This window comes from Convolutriloba macropyga, unplaced genomic scaffold, assembly GCF_964194025.1.
Source record: "Convolutriloba macropyga unplaced genomic scaffold, txConMacr16.3 SCAFFOLD_529, whole genome shotgun sequence".
NCBI lineage: Eukaryota > Metazoa > Xenacoelomorpha > Acoela > Convolutidae > Convolutriloba > Convolutriloba macropyga.
Window position 1 is genome coordinate 51,574 of NW_027450990.1, and position 12,587 is coordinate 64,160.

Consider the following 12,587-nt stretch of genomic DNA (forward strand, 5'->3'; position numbering starts at 1 on the left):
AATAAAGTTTATTCCTCAGCCTAAGAGACAAAATTCCGTTTTTCCTATTTTTTGTTAAACTAGTGTACTTAGGTCGTTTTACTTGGAGATCATGACGACCATTTTGAATCCGTAGTTGAGAAAAAATCACTACAGAATTAAAAAAAGATCTACTTTTTTCAATTGTTGGGGAACCGTTCTCGTACAAAATCATTTGAAATTGATTCCGAAAAACCCTCAGATGTATTCCTGAATGTTAACTGGATGTGATTTGAGGAGAGGCAGTTAACAATGTTTTTAATTTAAATGAGGGTACTTTTCTTACATCGACACAACTGTCAGACCATTTGAAGTCCAACGCAAAAAAAAAACAAATAAGAAGTTCCAAAGCTCTTCGTGGTAAAAATTGATCAAACAGCCCATTTTTGAACTAAAACCCAGATTGTAGATTGGGGTACCACCCCCGTTGATGGTTGTTTATTTGCGCGAGACGCTCTGAGTTGATTAAAAACAAAAACTTCAACAAAACTTGCCTGATATATTTTTTTTTGCAATTGTGAAGTCGAACGAAATTGATATCAGCTGAAAACACAAATTGTGCTTCAAAGAAGTCTTGCTCCTCAAGACATTTTTTTAGCAATAGCAATTGGTCATTTCAAGAAGTAATTAGCTACATTAACCAATATTTTGGGTGTCCGATTTACCCAAAAAAATTTTTTTGGGTGGAAACTTCTATATTCTATCAAGTTTTCATTTTCCCATAATTTTTTTGTGCTATGGGCTTGTTGTACACTCCTGAAGATGAACCCGAGTGTAGGATCGCAAGTAGAGCGTTTTTGATAGTGACAAAAAATAAGTATTCTTATATGGATGAATTTTGTAAGCAAAATTATTGAGATGGGGTGGTTCAATTCTCGATGAGGTACATTTTTGCTTGATAACAGCTGCAAAACAAAAATGTGCATCGAAGAATGTAAGTTCCTCGAAACAACTCATTGGCAATATCAATTGGTCATTTCAAAAAAGAAGTAGCTACATTAACCAATATTTTGGGTGTCCGATTTACCCAAAAAAATTTTTTTGGGTGGAAACTTATTCTATATTCTATCGAGTTTTCATTTTCCCATAATTTTTTTGTGCTATGGGCTAGTTGTACACTCCTGAAGATGAACCCGAGTGGAGGATCGCAAGTAAAGCGTTTTTGATAGTGACAAAAAATAAATAATCTTATATGGATGAATTTTGTAAGCAAAATTATTGATAAGGGGTGGTTCAATTCTCGATGAGGTACAATTTTGCTTGATAACAGCAGCAAAACAAAAATGTGCATCGAAGAATTTAAGTTCCTCGAAACAACTCATTGACAATATCAATTGGTCATTTCAAAAAGGATTTAGCTACATTAACCAAAATTTTGGGTGTCCGATTTACCCAAAAAAAATTTTTTGGTGGAAACTTATTCTATATTCTATCGAGTTTTCAATGTCCCATAATTTTTTCTAGGCTATGAGCTAATTTTACACTCCTGGAGATGAACCTGAGTGGAGGATCACAACTAAAGCATTTTTGATATTGACAAAAAATAAATAATCTTATATGGATGAGTTTTGTAAGCAAAATTATTGAGATGGGGTGGTTCAATTCTCGATGAGGTAAAACTTTGCTTGATAACAGCTGAATAACAAAAATGTGCATCAAAGAAATTTGGTTCCTCGAAGCAACTCATTGGCAATATCAATTGGTCATTTCAAAAAAGAAGTAGCTACCATAACCAATTTTTTGGGTGCCTGATTTACCCCAAAAAATTTTTTTGGGTGGAAACTTATTCTATATTCTATCGAGTTTTCATTTTCCCATAATTTTTTTGCGCTATGGGCTAGTTGTACACTCCTGAAGATGAACCCGAGTGGAGGATCGCAAGTAAAGCTTTTTTGATAGTGACAAAAAATAAGTAATCTTATATGGATGAATTTTGTAAGCAAAATTATTGAGATGGGGTGGTTCAATTCTCGATGAGGTACAATTTTGCTTGATAACAGCTGCAAAACAAAAATGTGCATCGAAGAATTTAAGTTCCTCGAAACAAATCATTGGCAATATCAATTGGTCATTTCAAAAAAGAAGTAGCTACATTAACCAATATTTTGGGTGCCTGATTTACCCCAAAAAATTTTTTTGGGTGGAAACTTATTCTATATTCTATCGAGTTTTCATTTTCCCATAATTTTTTTGTGCTATGGGCTTGTTGTACACTCCTGAAGATGAACCCGAGTGTAGGATCGCAAGTAGAGCGTTTTTGATAGTGACAAAAAATAAGTATTCTTATATGGATGAATTTTGTAAGCAAAATTATTGAGATGGGGTGGTTCAATTCTCGATGAGGTACATTTTTGCTTGATAACAGCTGCAAAACAAAAATGTGCATCGAAGAATGTAAGTTCCTCGAAACAACTCATTGGCAATATCAATTGGTCATTTCAAAAAAGAAGTAGCTACATTAACCAATATTTTGGGTGTCCGATTTACCCAAAAAAATTTTTTTGGGTGGAAACTTATTCTATATTCTATCGAGTTTTCATTTTCCCATAATTTTTTTGTGCTATGGGCTAGTTGTACACTCCTGAAGATGAACCCGAGTGGAGGATCGCAAGTAAAGCGTTTTTGATAGTGACAAAAAATAAATAATCTTATATGGATGAATTTTGTAAGCAAAATTATTGATATGGGGTGGTTCAATTCTCGATGAGGTACAATTTTGCTTGATAACAGCAGCAAAACAAAAATGTGCATCGAAGAATTTAAGTTCCTCGAAACAACTCATTGACAATATCAATTGGTCATTTCAAAAAGGATTTAGCTACATTAACCAAAATTTTGGGTGTCCGATTTACCCAAAAAAAATTTTTTGGTGGAAACTTATTCTATATTCTATCGAGTTTTCAATGTCCCATAATTTTTTCTAGGCTATGAGCTAATTTTACACTCCTGGAGATGAACCTGAGTGGAGGATCACAACTAAAGCATTTTTGATATTGACAAAAAATAAATAATCTTATATGGATGAGTTTTGTAAGCAAAATTATTGAGATGGGGTGGTTCAATTCTCGATGAGGTAAAACTTTGCTTGATAACAGCTGAATAACAAAAATGTGCATCAAAGAAATTTGGTTCCTCGAAACAACTCATTGGCAATATCAATTGGTAATTTCAAAAAAGAAGTAGCTACCATAACCAATTTTTTGGGTGCCTGATTTACCCCAAAAAATTTTTTTGGGTGGAAACTTATTCTATATTCTATCGAGTTTTCATTTTCCCATAATTTTTTTGCGCTATGGGCTAGTTGTACACTCCTGAAGATGAACCCGAGTGGAGGATCGCAAGTAAAGCTTTTTTGATAGTGACAAAAAATAAGTAATCTTATATGGATGAATTTTGTAAGCAAAATTATTGAGATGGGGTGGTTCAATTCTCGATGAGGTACAATTTTGCTTGATAAAAGCTGCAAAACAAAAATGTGCATCGAAGAATTTAAGTTCCTCGAAACAAATCATTGGCAATATCAATTGGACATTTCAAAAAAGAAGTAGCTACATTAACCAATATTTTGGGTGTCCGATTTACCCAAAAAAATTTTTTTGGGTGGAAACTTATTCTATATTCTATCAAGTTTTCATTTTCCCATAATTTTTTTGTGATATGGGCTAGTTGTACACTACTGAAGATGAACCCGAGTGGAGGATCGCAAGTAAAGCGTTTTTGATAGTGACAAAAAATAAATAATCTTATATGGATGAGTTTTGTAAGCAAAATTATTGAGATGGGGTGGTTCAATTCTCGATGAGGTAAAACTTCGCTTGATATCAGCTGCAAAACAAAAATGTGCATCAAAGAATTTAAGTTCCTCGAAACAACTCATTGGCAACATCAATTGGTCATTTCAAAAAGGAATCAGCTACATTAACCAAAATTTTGGGTGTCTGATATACACCAAAAATTCTTATTGGGAGGTAACTTATTCTATATTATATCAAGTTTTCATTGTCCCATAATTTTTTCTAGGCTATGGGCTAATTGTACACTCTTGGAGATGAACCTGAGTGGAGGATCACAACTAAAGCATTTTTGATATTGACAAAAAATAAATAATCTTATATGGATGAGTTTTGTAAGCAAAATTATTGAGATGGGGTGGTTCAATTCTCGATGAGGTAAAACTTCGCTTGATATCAGCTGAAAAACACAAACTGTGCTTCAAAAAGTTTGGTTCATCGAAACAACTCGTTGGCAATAGCAATTGGTGTTTTGAAAAAAAATTAGCTACATTAACCAAATTTTTGGGTGTCCGATTTACGCCAAAATTTTTTTGAAAAAACACTGGAACCATGTTCTATCGAATTTTCATTGTCCCATACTTTTTTGCTATACGCTGGTCTGTTTTGCGCCGAAAATTTGAATGGCAAGATAACATTTCTTCGTAAGGAAGAAATTAGTTCTTTTACGGAAAAAATTGAACCAGAACTTTTCTATGAAGTTCTATGACTACAACTTTTTCATTGTTGATTGTAATTTGCAGTCTCATTTGATGCAATGGCTTTTCATTGAATAATTCAGGGCGGGCAAGGAGTTTTTTAACTTGCAAAAGTGTTTTTCACTTTTCTCCAAATTTTTTTCTTTTTCTATGAAGTTCTATGACTACAACTTTTTCATAATTCTCTGTTCGCTTAAGACTCAATTTTTCAATTTTTTTTCAAGTTAGTTTCTTGAAACATACTATTTCGCTCCTTTTCATGATGTAAAAAAATTTTCATAAAAATTCAATTCCATAGAACTCCTTTTTATAAAAGTTCTATGACTACAACTTTTCATAGACGCCATAATATGAAGTTGTAATATTATAACTTTTTGAATTATGGGGTCAACCCGGGGGCTCAACGCTAAAAGTTAAGCCTATAATTTACAGGCCTATTGAAGCACATGTTTTAAATGCCTCATCGAGCAGCAAGGTTAAGGGGATAAATCCTTAGGGGTCAGTGATCACCAGACTTGCAAGGAAGAGTGTCAATGAATCGAAACAGCATGAGAAATGTGTTTAAAAAGAGTCATTGACCAAAAGGACTCGGATACAAAAAAAGGAATGTACCAAAGTAATTGGTTTTGAAATGGTGTTGTTAGTGACCTTGAAAATTTGGATGTAAGACAAGCTTCACGAATAGAAATGCGTAGCGTCACAAGCACAAAAGAGTTAATGAACCAAAGTAAAGGAAAGTGACAAAACTCTCATCAGCCCAGAACGTGCATGATAAGAAACAAGTCATTGATCGAATAGTCAATCAAATGAAAATAAATTGAATGGCCCTATGTAATTGATACCGTAAGTGACAGAAAGTGCGACAACAAAAACTTCTTTGAGCAAAAAGTTTAAAGCAAAAACAGCTAATGACCGTATCCGACTTGCGTGGCTGGACTGGACTAAAAAAGATTCAAAGAAATTCCAAAGATTAGAGAATGGGTTGGCACTTAGTTAAGTTGCAAATCTCTCTCTGTCTCTCTCTCTCTCTCTCTCTCTCTTTTATTCTCTCTCTCTCTCTCTCTCTCTCTCTCTCTCTCTCTCTCTCTCTCTCTCTCTCTCTCTCTCTCTCTCTCTCTCTCTCTCTCTCTCTCTCTCTCTCTCTCTCTCTCTCTGCTTTCTACTGATTTTCTTTCTTTAGCTGAACTTTAAGCTCGCTCTTTTCTTTTACTAGGGCTTTCTGGGTTGTTCAATTCCGTCTTTTTCGTGTTCTATTTTTTTCTTTATCAGCTTATTCCTTTTATCTGGCCTGTCTTCTATTTTTCGGTTTTGTACCCTCCTTGTTTTTAGCCTGTGTATAAACTGGGGTTTTTTAATGTCCTAATTTTTTTTTGCCTCCAAGCTTTAGACTTATGCTTTCTCATCTTCATTATCGTTCTTTTTGTGTCTTTTCTCTGTAACTCTTATTCTCTCTCTTTCTCAACTTGTGTCAATCTAATTTTTTTGCTCCAAACTGAATTTTTTCAATAGATTTTTTTCGTTTTTTTTGCGTTTCAGTTTTTGGGATTTTTCCCAACTTTTCCTGTTTCTTGTTTTCTCTCTTTCACTGTGATTACGGGAATGTGAGTGCTTTTTAGTGTAATTTTTTCACTTAACTAACTCATTTCTCTCTTTCTGCCGCTGTCTTTCTAGTTCCTTTGATTGCTTCTTATTTCTTACATTTGTCTATTCTATTTGTCCTCGGTTATCAGAGAGGCTTAACCTAGCTCTTCTCGGTGTATCTTAGATTCGTCGCCTTCCTCCGCTACTTTTTAAATGCAAATTTTGATGGATTTTTATGTTTTTGAGATCCAGATCCCTCTATCAGCCCTTTTAAACTTCTACTGTTTCTTGAAACCAATTTTTTTCAGTTTTATGTTATCAGTGAAATTGTTCAACAAGATTTCTAATAAGTTCAGCCTCTTTTTTTAATAAAGAACAGCACGAAATAAGGTTCTTTAGTTCACTTTGATTATTTTTGCCGGGAGTACATACCCAAAAACCCTAAAAAACTTTTATAAACTCTAACAGGGGCTATTTCTACTTCTACTTTCGTTGAGAGTTCTCTGTAATTAATATTTTGCCGTTTTATTGCTAAATTAACTCGATGATTATCAAAAACCTATTTGTTTTTGGTTATGATTTAACAAACAAATTATCTATATCTATAAAATAAGAGAAAATTAAGTAATCCTAAAGCACAAACAGCTTTAGCAAGGCTAGATTAGGTCCATTTTTTTGCTGTTGCAATCCAAAATAAATTCAGATGTATTCAGTCGGTTTAAAAAAAATCGATCTTTTATATTAATTTAAGAACAGAACAATTCGAATTAAAGCTCACTGGTGATAAGTCTAATATTTTTAAAAGTCAAAACGATCAAAAAATTTTAAGTGAATAAGTAAATACATTAATTTGGAGCTGCTTAGGAAGCAGCTCCAAATTAATGTATTTAATTTTTCACTTAAAATTTTTTGATGGTTTTGACTTTTAAAAATATTTGATTTTTATATAAACACTGACTTATTTAACTTTGCCACTATTGTTTTCCTAATTTGGTCAACCTGTAGCTTAGTGTCAGCAAAAAAGAGTGCTTCTTCTTTCTTCTAAATTAAAAATTAACCTTTGTTGCGGTTTTACTCGTTAAGTTATGGCTTTCTGGCTTTGATGCAACTAGATTTCGCAAATTTCTGTTTTTAGGCATTTGCCACTTCACTTTTTTTCCCCTCGTTTCGTAACATTATCACGTTATTGACAATTCATATATCACATTGTAAGGCACATTCAAAATAAGGCACAGTTGAACATATCAAAGTCTTTAAAGGTATTAATTATGATTTCAATGGCTTTGACACCGTTCTCCGGAAGAATATAACTGAATGTTTTACTTTGTCTTTAACTGTTGTTGTATGTTTTTTTCTAATTATGTTAGTGGTGATATCTTTGTATTGTATTAATTACTTAATCGCACTATTTCTTCTCTCTTTTGTTTTTAGTGCCTGCTTTTCGTCTGCTGTCTCGTTATTGTCCTTCAGTCTGACTGATCTTTCTTCCCACTGTTGACACTACCCAGGTTGAGGTCCAGACCCAAATTGAGTTATGATCAGACCCAGTCGAGCGCACACCCGTGTGTTCCCAGACCGAAATTACAGGGTATTTTCGGAAGTTCGAGCGCACTACGGTCTGGACCATGGTCTGGAGATGGTCTGATCAGAGGTCATTTTGGTCTGAAAAGTCTGATCATAGGCGGATTCGAGCGCACTTGGGTCTGATCAGAGGCGACTTCGAGCGCAATTGGGTCTGATCATAACCTCTTCGAGCGCACTTTTGTCTGATCAGAGGCGACTTTGAGCGCAATTGGGTCTGATCATAACCTCTTCGAGCGCACTTGGGTCTGATCAGAAATGCTTTTGAACGCAATTGGGTCTGATCAGGGACCATTTCTAGCGCATTTTTTTTTCATTTTTTTGTTTTTTTTAATGAGAGATGTTGGCTCTGCCACGAGGCAGCCATAAGGCAGCGTTCTTATCAGAGACTCATCTAAAGTCCGATAGCTCTGATCAGAAAACAGGAGTCCAGCCGATAACAGAGGCCGGTCCCCTTCAGAAAAAACTTTGATCAACTGGAGACTACGATGTTTCTTATGGAAAGCTGTCTAAACTCATCCATTGAGTCAGAAATATACACTAAAAGGTACACTAAATAAAATTTGTTTTCAACTGTTGGTTTTCGTTTTCTTTAGCAATACTTTTATAATTGATTTTCCCTTAGATGAATTAAATACTGCAAACATCAGTTTTTTTTAAATGAATATATTATTGCAAAATTAGAAGTTTTTTTCATAAATTAAATCTTTCTCTGACCAGACTATTTCGTTTCGAGCGCACTTGGGTCTGATCAGAGGCAAGTTCGAGCGCAATTGGGTCTAATCATATTCTCTTCGAGCGCACTTGGGTCTGATCAGGGGCGACTTCGAGCGCAATTGGGTCTGATCATAATCTTTTCGAGCGCACTTGGGTCTGATCAGAGGCAACTTCGAGCGCAATTGGGTCTGATCAGAGGCGACTTCGAGCGCACTTGGGTCTGATCAGAGGTCTAATGTTTATGGGGTAACAAGTTTGTCTGTCTGTTTGTCTGTGTCTGTCTGTGTCTGTGTGTGTGTGTGTGTGTGTGTGTGTGAGTGTGTGTGTTGTGGGTGGGGGTCAAGCGATGGGGTGGAGAAGAAGGCTGATGAGAGGAAGGTTGGAACGATCGATATTTGTAAGTTGTAAACTGCCGTTTAAATCCAAGAATTGTGTTTTGGTTTTATTTGAAACTTTTTTTAGACACATAGTAGTCCTTTTCCCTGCATAAACCCAACAAACTCTTTTGTTTATCTTCCTCACAAAGGCGCCTGAAAACGATCCATAGGGGTCAATGGTGTCCTTTCGGAGCGCATGTAACACTTGAAAATAAATAAATTATGTAAATGCCCGTTTGTATCATGCGTAATCCGTAAACAATTTATTATTATTATTATTCAACTCGATAGGGGAAGGAGAGTGGACAATTCAAGTGTTGTGGTTAAAGGACGGGAGGGCTGACGATGGCGATTTTGAGTGTTTTTGATCAGAGTAGTCAGCTGGGGAGATGGTCTCGACTGAGTCTGATCAGAGGCTACTTGGGTCTGAAATTGGGTCTGATCATAGTCTGATTAAGGTCTGGGCAATGGTCTGGAGATGGTCTGATCAGAACTCCTTCGGTCTGGAAAGTCTGATCAGAACTCATTCAGTCTAGAAAGTCTGATCAGAGATAATTTCGCTCTGGAAAGTCTGATCAGAGATAATTTCGGTCTGGAAAGTCTGATCAGAGATAATTTTGGTCTGGAAAGTCTGATCAGAAGCAAATTTGGGTCTGGACCTCAACCTGGGTAGGTATATCAGATCTGCCGTCGCTTTTTTAGCCTGGTTGATTTTGCTCCCTTAATTCTTACTTATCATTAATCCCTGTCTTCTTTTAGACATCAGACTATTGTTTAAGTGCGATTTTAGTAGATTTCTGTTCAATTTCTGATCAGTTCTTTTGCTTGATTTTTGCTCGTTTAATATTTTTGGTCTTTTTTTATTAAGGGCGCATTCGATTTAAAGGTACCTTAAATTTGGCTTTTATATTTAAGGTAGCTTTCATTTATACTTAAATTTTTACTTGAATTTTTTCTTTTTATAGCTTTGAATTTATTTCAAAACTAAGACATTTTCAATGAAGTTAAGGCAAGTTCAATATAATGACTTTTCCAGTAAGTGAGGTTATTTTTCAAGGTATTCTTTTTCTAAATTTTTAATGGAGAGCTAATGAGACAGCCGTTGCGGGCTAGTCTAAGACGTCTTCTTGATGAATGAAAATGGCCGAATGCTGTTGTCGTTCTTGGTAATTATTTTTCTATGGCTTTTAGGGTTGAGAAGCAGCAAAGCGTACTGTTTCCTGTTTAATGAGTACATGCTCATGACCAATATAGTGGAGAGGTCTGGCCGATTCCTGGTGCGTCAGGTGGCCACAGACATTAGTGTGAACAGAAGTGTGGAGTTCCTAAAGGAGAGATACTCTAGTATGTATGGCAACCAACCCAGGAGTTTCTGGCTCAAGTGTGTACACCTCTCGGCCGAGTTCTCATGTGAAGCAAAGCTGGTCGCTGAAGATACCAACATCTGTGAGAAACTCAGGTACAACTTCAAAATTTTAGCCCATAAATTGAAAACCCGATTGTGTGCGGACATTCGGGATAAATTGGACATTCAACTGATTGCAGTACTTTTTTCACTGCGGCAAAGATAACTGAGTCAATTGTCTATTCGAATTTGAGCCGATTCAAACATAAATTCGGCTCCTTGGTCCATAAAGAAAAGACTGAAAGTTCTCCAACTCAGCCTGGGTACACTGCCAACCCTAATTAGAGGTAAACTACGTTTTGTGGGGACATCAATAGGGTGCACAACCTTTGCTGCAGCACTGTTCCCGTCGTACGCTCTTGTTGAGGCTAGTAGTCTAATTGAAATTGGGTAAAGTTATATGCTGCCTCTTAAATTTCAACTCCAAATCCACAGCAAAATAATGCGGTGAACTGGGCCGAAAAAAAGCTGAAAACTTATTGAAGAGTGGTGAAAATATTAACGTTTGTCACATACTTTTATACAAAATGTGATCCGCATTGTAGACAAAAGCACTCGTGGCAGCATCTTTTAATGTTTTGGCAGGGATGTGGGAAAACCGATATCATTTCTTCTGCAATTCAATGTGGACCACGAAAGGGAAAGGTGGGCTGATGCCTTGGGCGGCACTTCAAATCTAATGCCTACCCCTGTTGGGGACCCTCTGCCTAAGGGTAACTGGTACAAGACGAACACCTCGTACGATGCCAAGGAGCCAGACGAGTTAACTGTGTACCTCAATAACAACGTTCGAACCGTCTCCGCCAGATTGGGCAATTGGGCTAAATGCGTGGTGCTGAATGAGAAGCTGAGTGTTGGCTGGCTGCCCACTGAAATTTTGGTATTTTCCACGGATAATGGGCGATACGAGCGCAAGTTGAAGGCACAGATTGAGACAATGACTAGATGAGTGAATGATACATCGCAGCGCAGAAATTGGCAGCTGTAACAATGTTCAATTTAGTAAAAGTTATGAGATGAAAATATATTTTTAGTTTCGTTATCATATTTTTCTAACTGCCCTTGTTAGTTGCTCTCGAATGAGAAGCAATTATTGTAAACGTGTGTGTCATTTTGTTTTTATGCAAATTTTTTGCTTGACCGTTTTGCGTTTTTCTTCTAGAATAATCTTTGACTTGACAAGTGACTTTTTTACGCACTTCTTGATTTTTGAGTGATGTCAATTGCTCTTACTCCGAAACAAAGTTTATTGTTCAAACAAAACTGATTGTAAGAGAGTAGATTTCAAGGTCATGATAGCTAACTAGTTAATGCCTCTGTCGAGTTGAAGGAATCGGACTCAGGACGTCAAAGTAAGAGCCCGACTGTCGCGTGTTGTTTTTGCAACCATAAAGATAAATTTATCCAGGCTACGTCCCCTGAATTGAATCACCCCGCCTGTCATTCGGGAGCAATTTTTCCGACGTTAGGTGGTTTATGTTAATATTTCAACTCATTAATTTAAATATGCATCTTTATTAGGGGCAAAACAGTCATAAAGTTGCAAGTTTGGAAAAACAGTTCACTGCTATGCCTGACCAAATTTTTTTTCAAATCGGCATATTGATTATTTCGGTGTTTTAATCAGATTTGGTATCCTATATCTAATCAACCACTGAATAATACGTAAAGTGTGAACAAAATAGGTACTTCCACAATGATCAAATTGTGAATACAATCAAATTTCAAATGATGTATTCATGGCCAGTGAAAAGTTTTGACTTCAGAACTTTGATTATGTTACCAAGTTAGTACGGGATGAAATCCGGAAATGGAGGAAAAAATTTTTCAAATACAGCTGAAAAATTACCCTCTCTCACCCACTCGTACACCATTTTGACACCAACCCCCCTTTTCCCCATTCGAAACCACCACTCTTACACAAGAATTAGACTAGAATGTGTATAAATGTCTCGTTCCCTTTTAAACACTAACTCCTTTTGATTGTGTTCATGCATAAAAATTGAACATCAGAACATAGGAGCATCAACAATAACAAAGATGATCGGTATGTGCATAAATTTTTGACCCGGCTCATGTTATGTTTTATATTCGAGCGTAAAAGCTGAACATTCAAACACAATGCTTGGCGATTGATTAATTTGTAATTGAAATTAGTTTTCAATTAATAGTTACTTAAGAAAACAGCTTGAAAAATACCGATGAAACTGAAAAAGGTACAATTAGAATTCAAGATTTGTACATGTAATCAATGAGAAGAAAATAGAATGCAATTTAATCGAAAACGTAAACTGTGAAAAGAACATTGAATTTTTGTAATCTGGTTTAAAAAAAAAGATTAAAAACTTGTATTACAAATCCCAAGGAAATAAACCCCGACGGAGAGAAACCCTACGGAGAAAAAGTATTACTTAAAAAT

General features: G+C 35.8%; 1 protein-coding gene across 1 annotated transcript in view; it reads left to right on the plus strand.

Moving 5' to 3' along the window:
• The window catches only part of LOC142356323 (ephexin-1-like), a gene marked incomplete at its 5' end in the record, with an annotated part of 60,838 nt that extends 49,628 nt beyond the window's left edge, over positions 1 to 11,210 (plus strand). The window contains 2 exons of the mRNA XM_075408255.1: positions 9,955 to 10,222; positions 10,754 to 11,210. Coding sequence (XP_075264370.1) covers positions 9,955 to 10,222; positions 10,754 to 11,117 — 632 coding nt within the window. The remainder of the gene's footprint in view (positions 1 to 9,954; positions 10,223 to 10,753) is intronic.
• Positions 11,211 to 12,587: the final 1,377 nt, after the last annotated feature.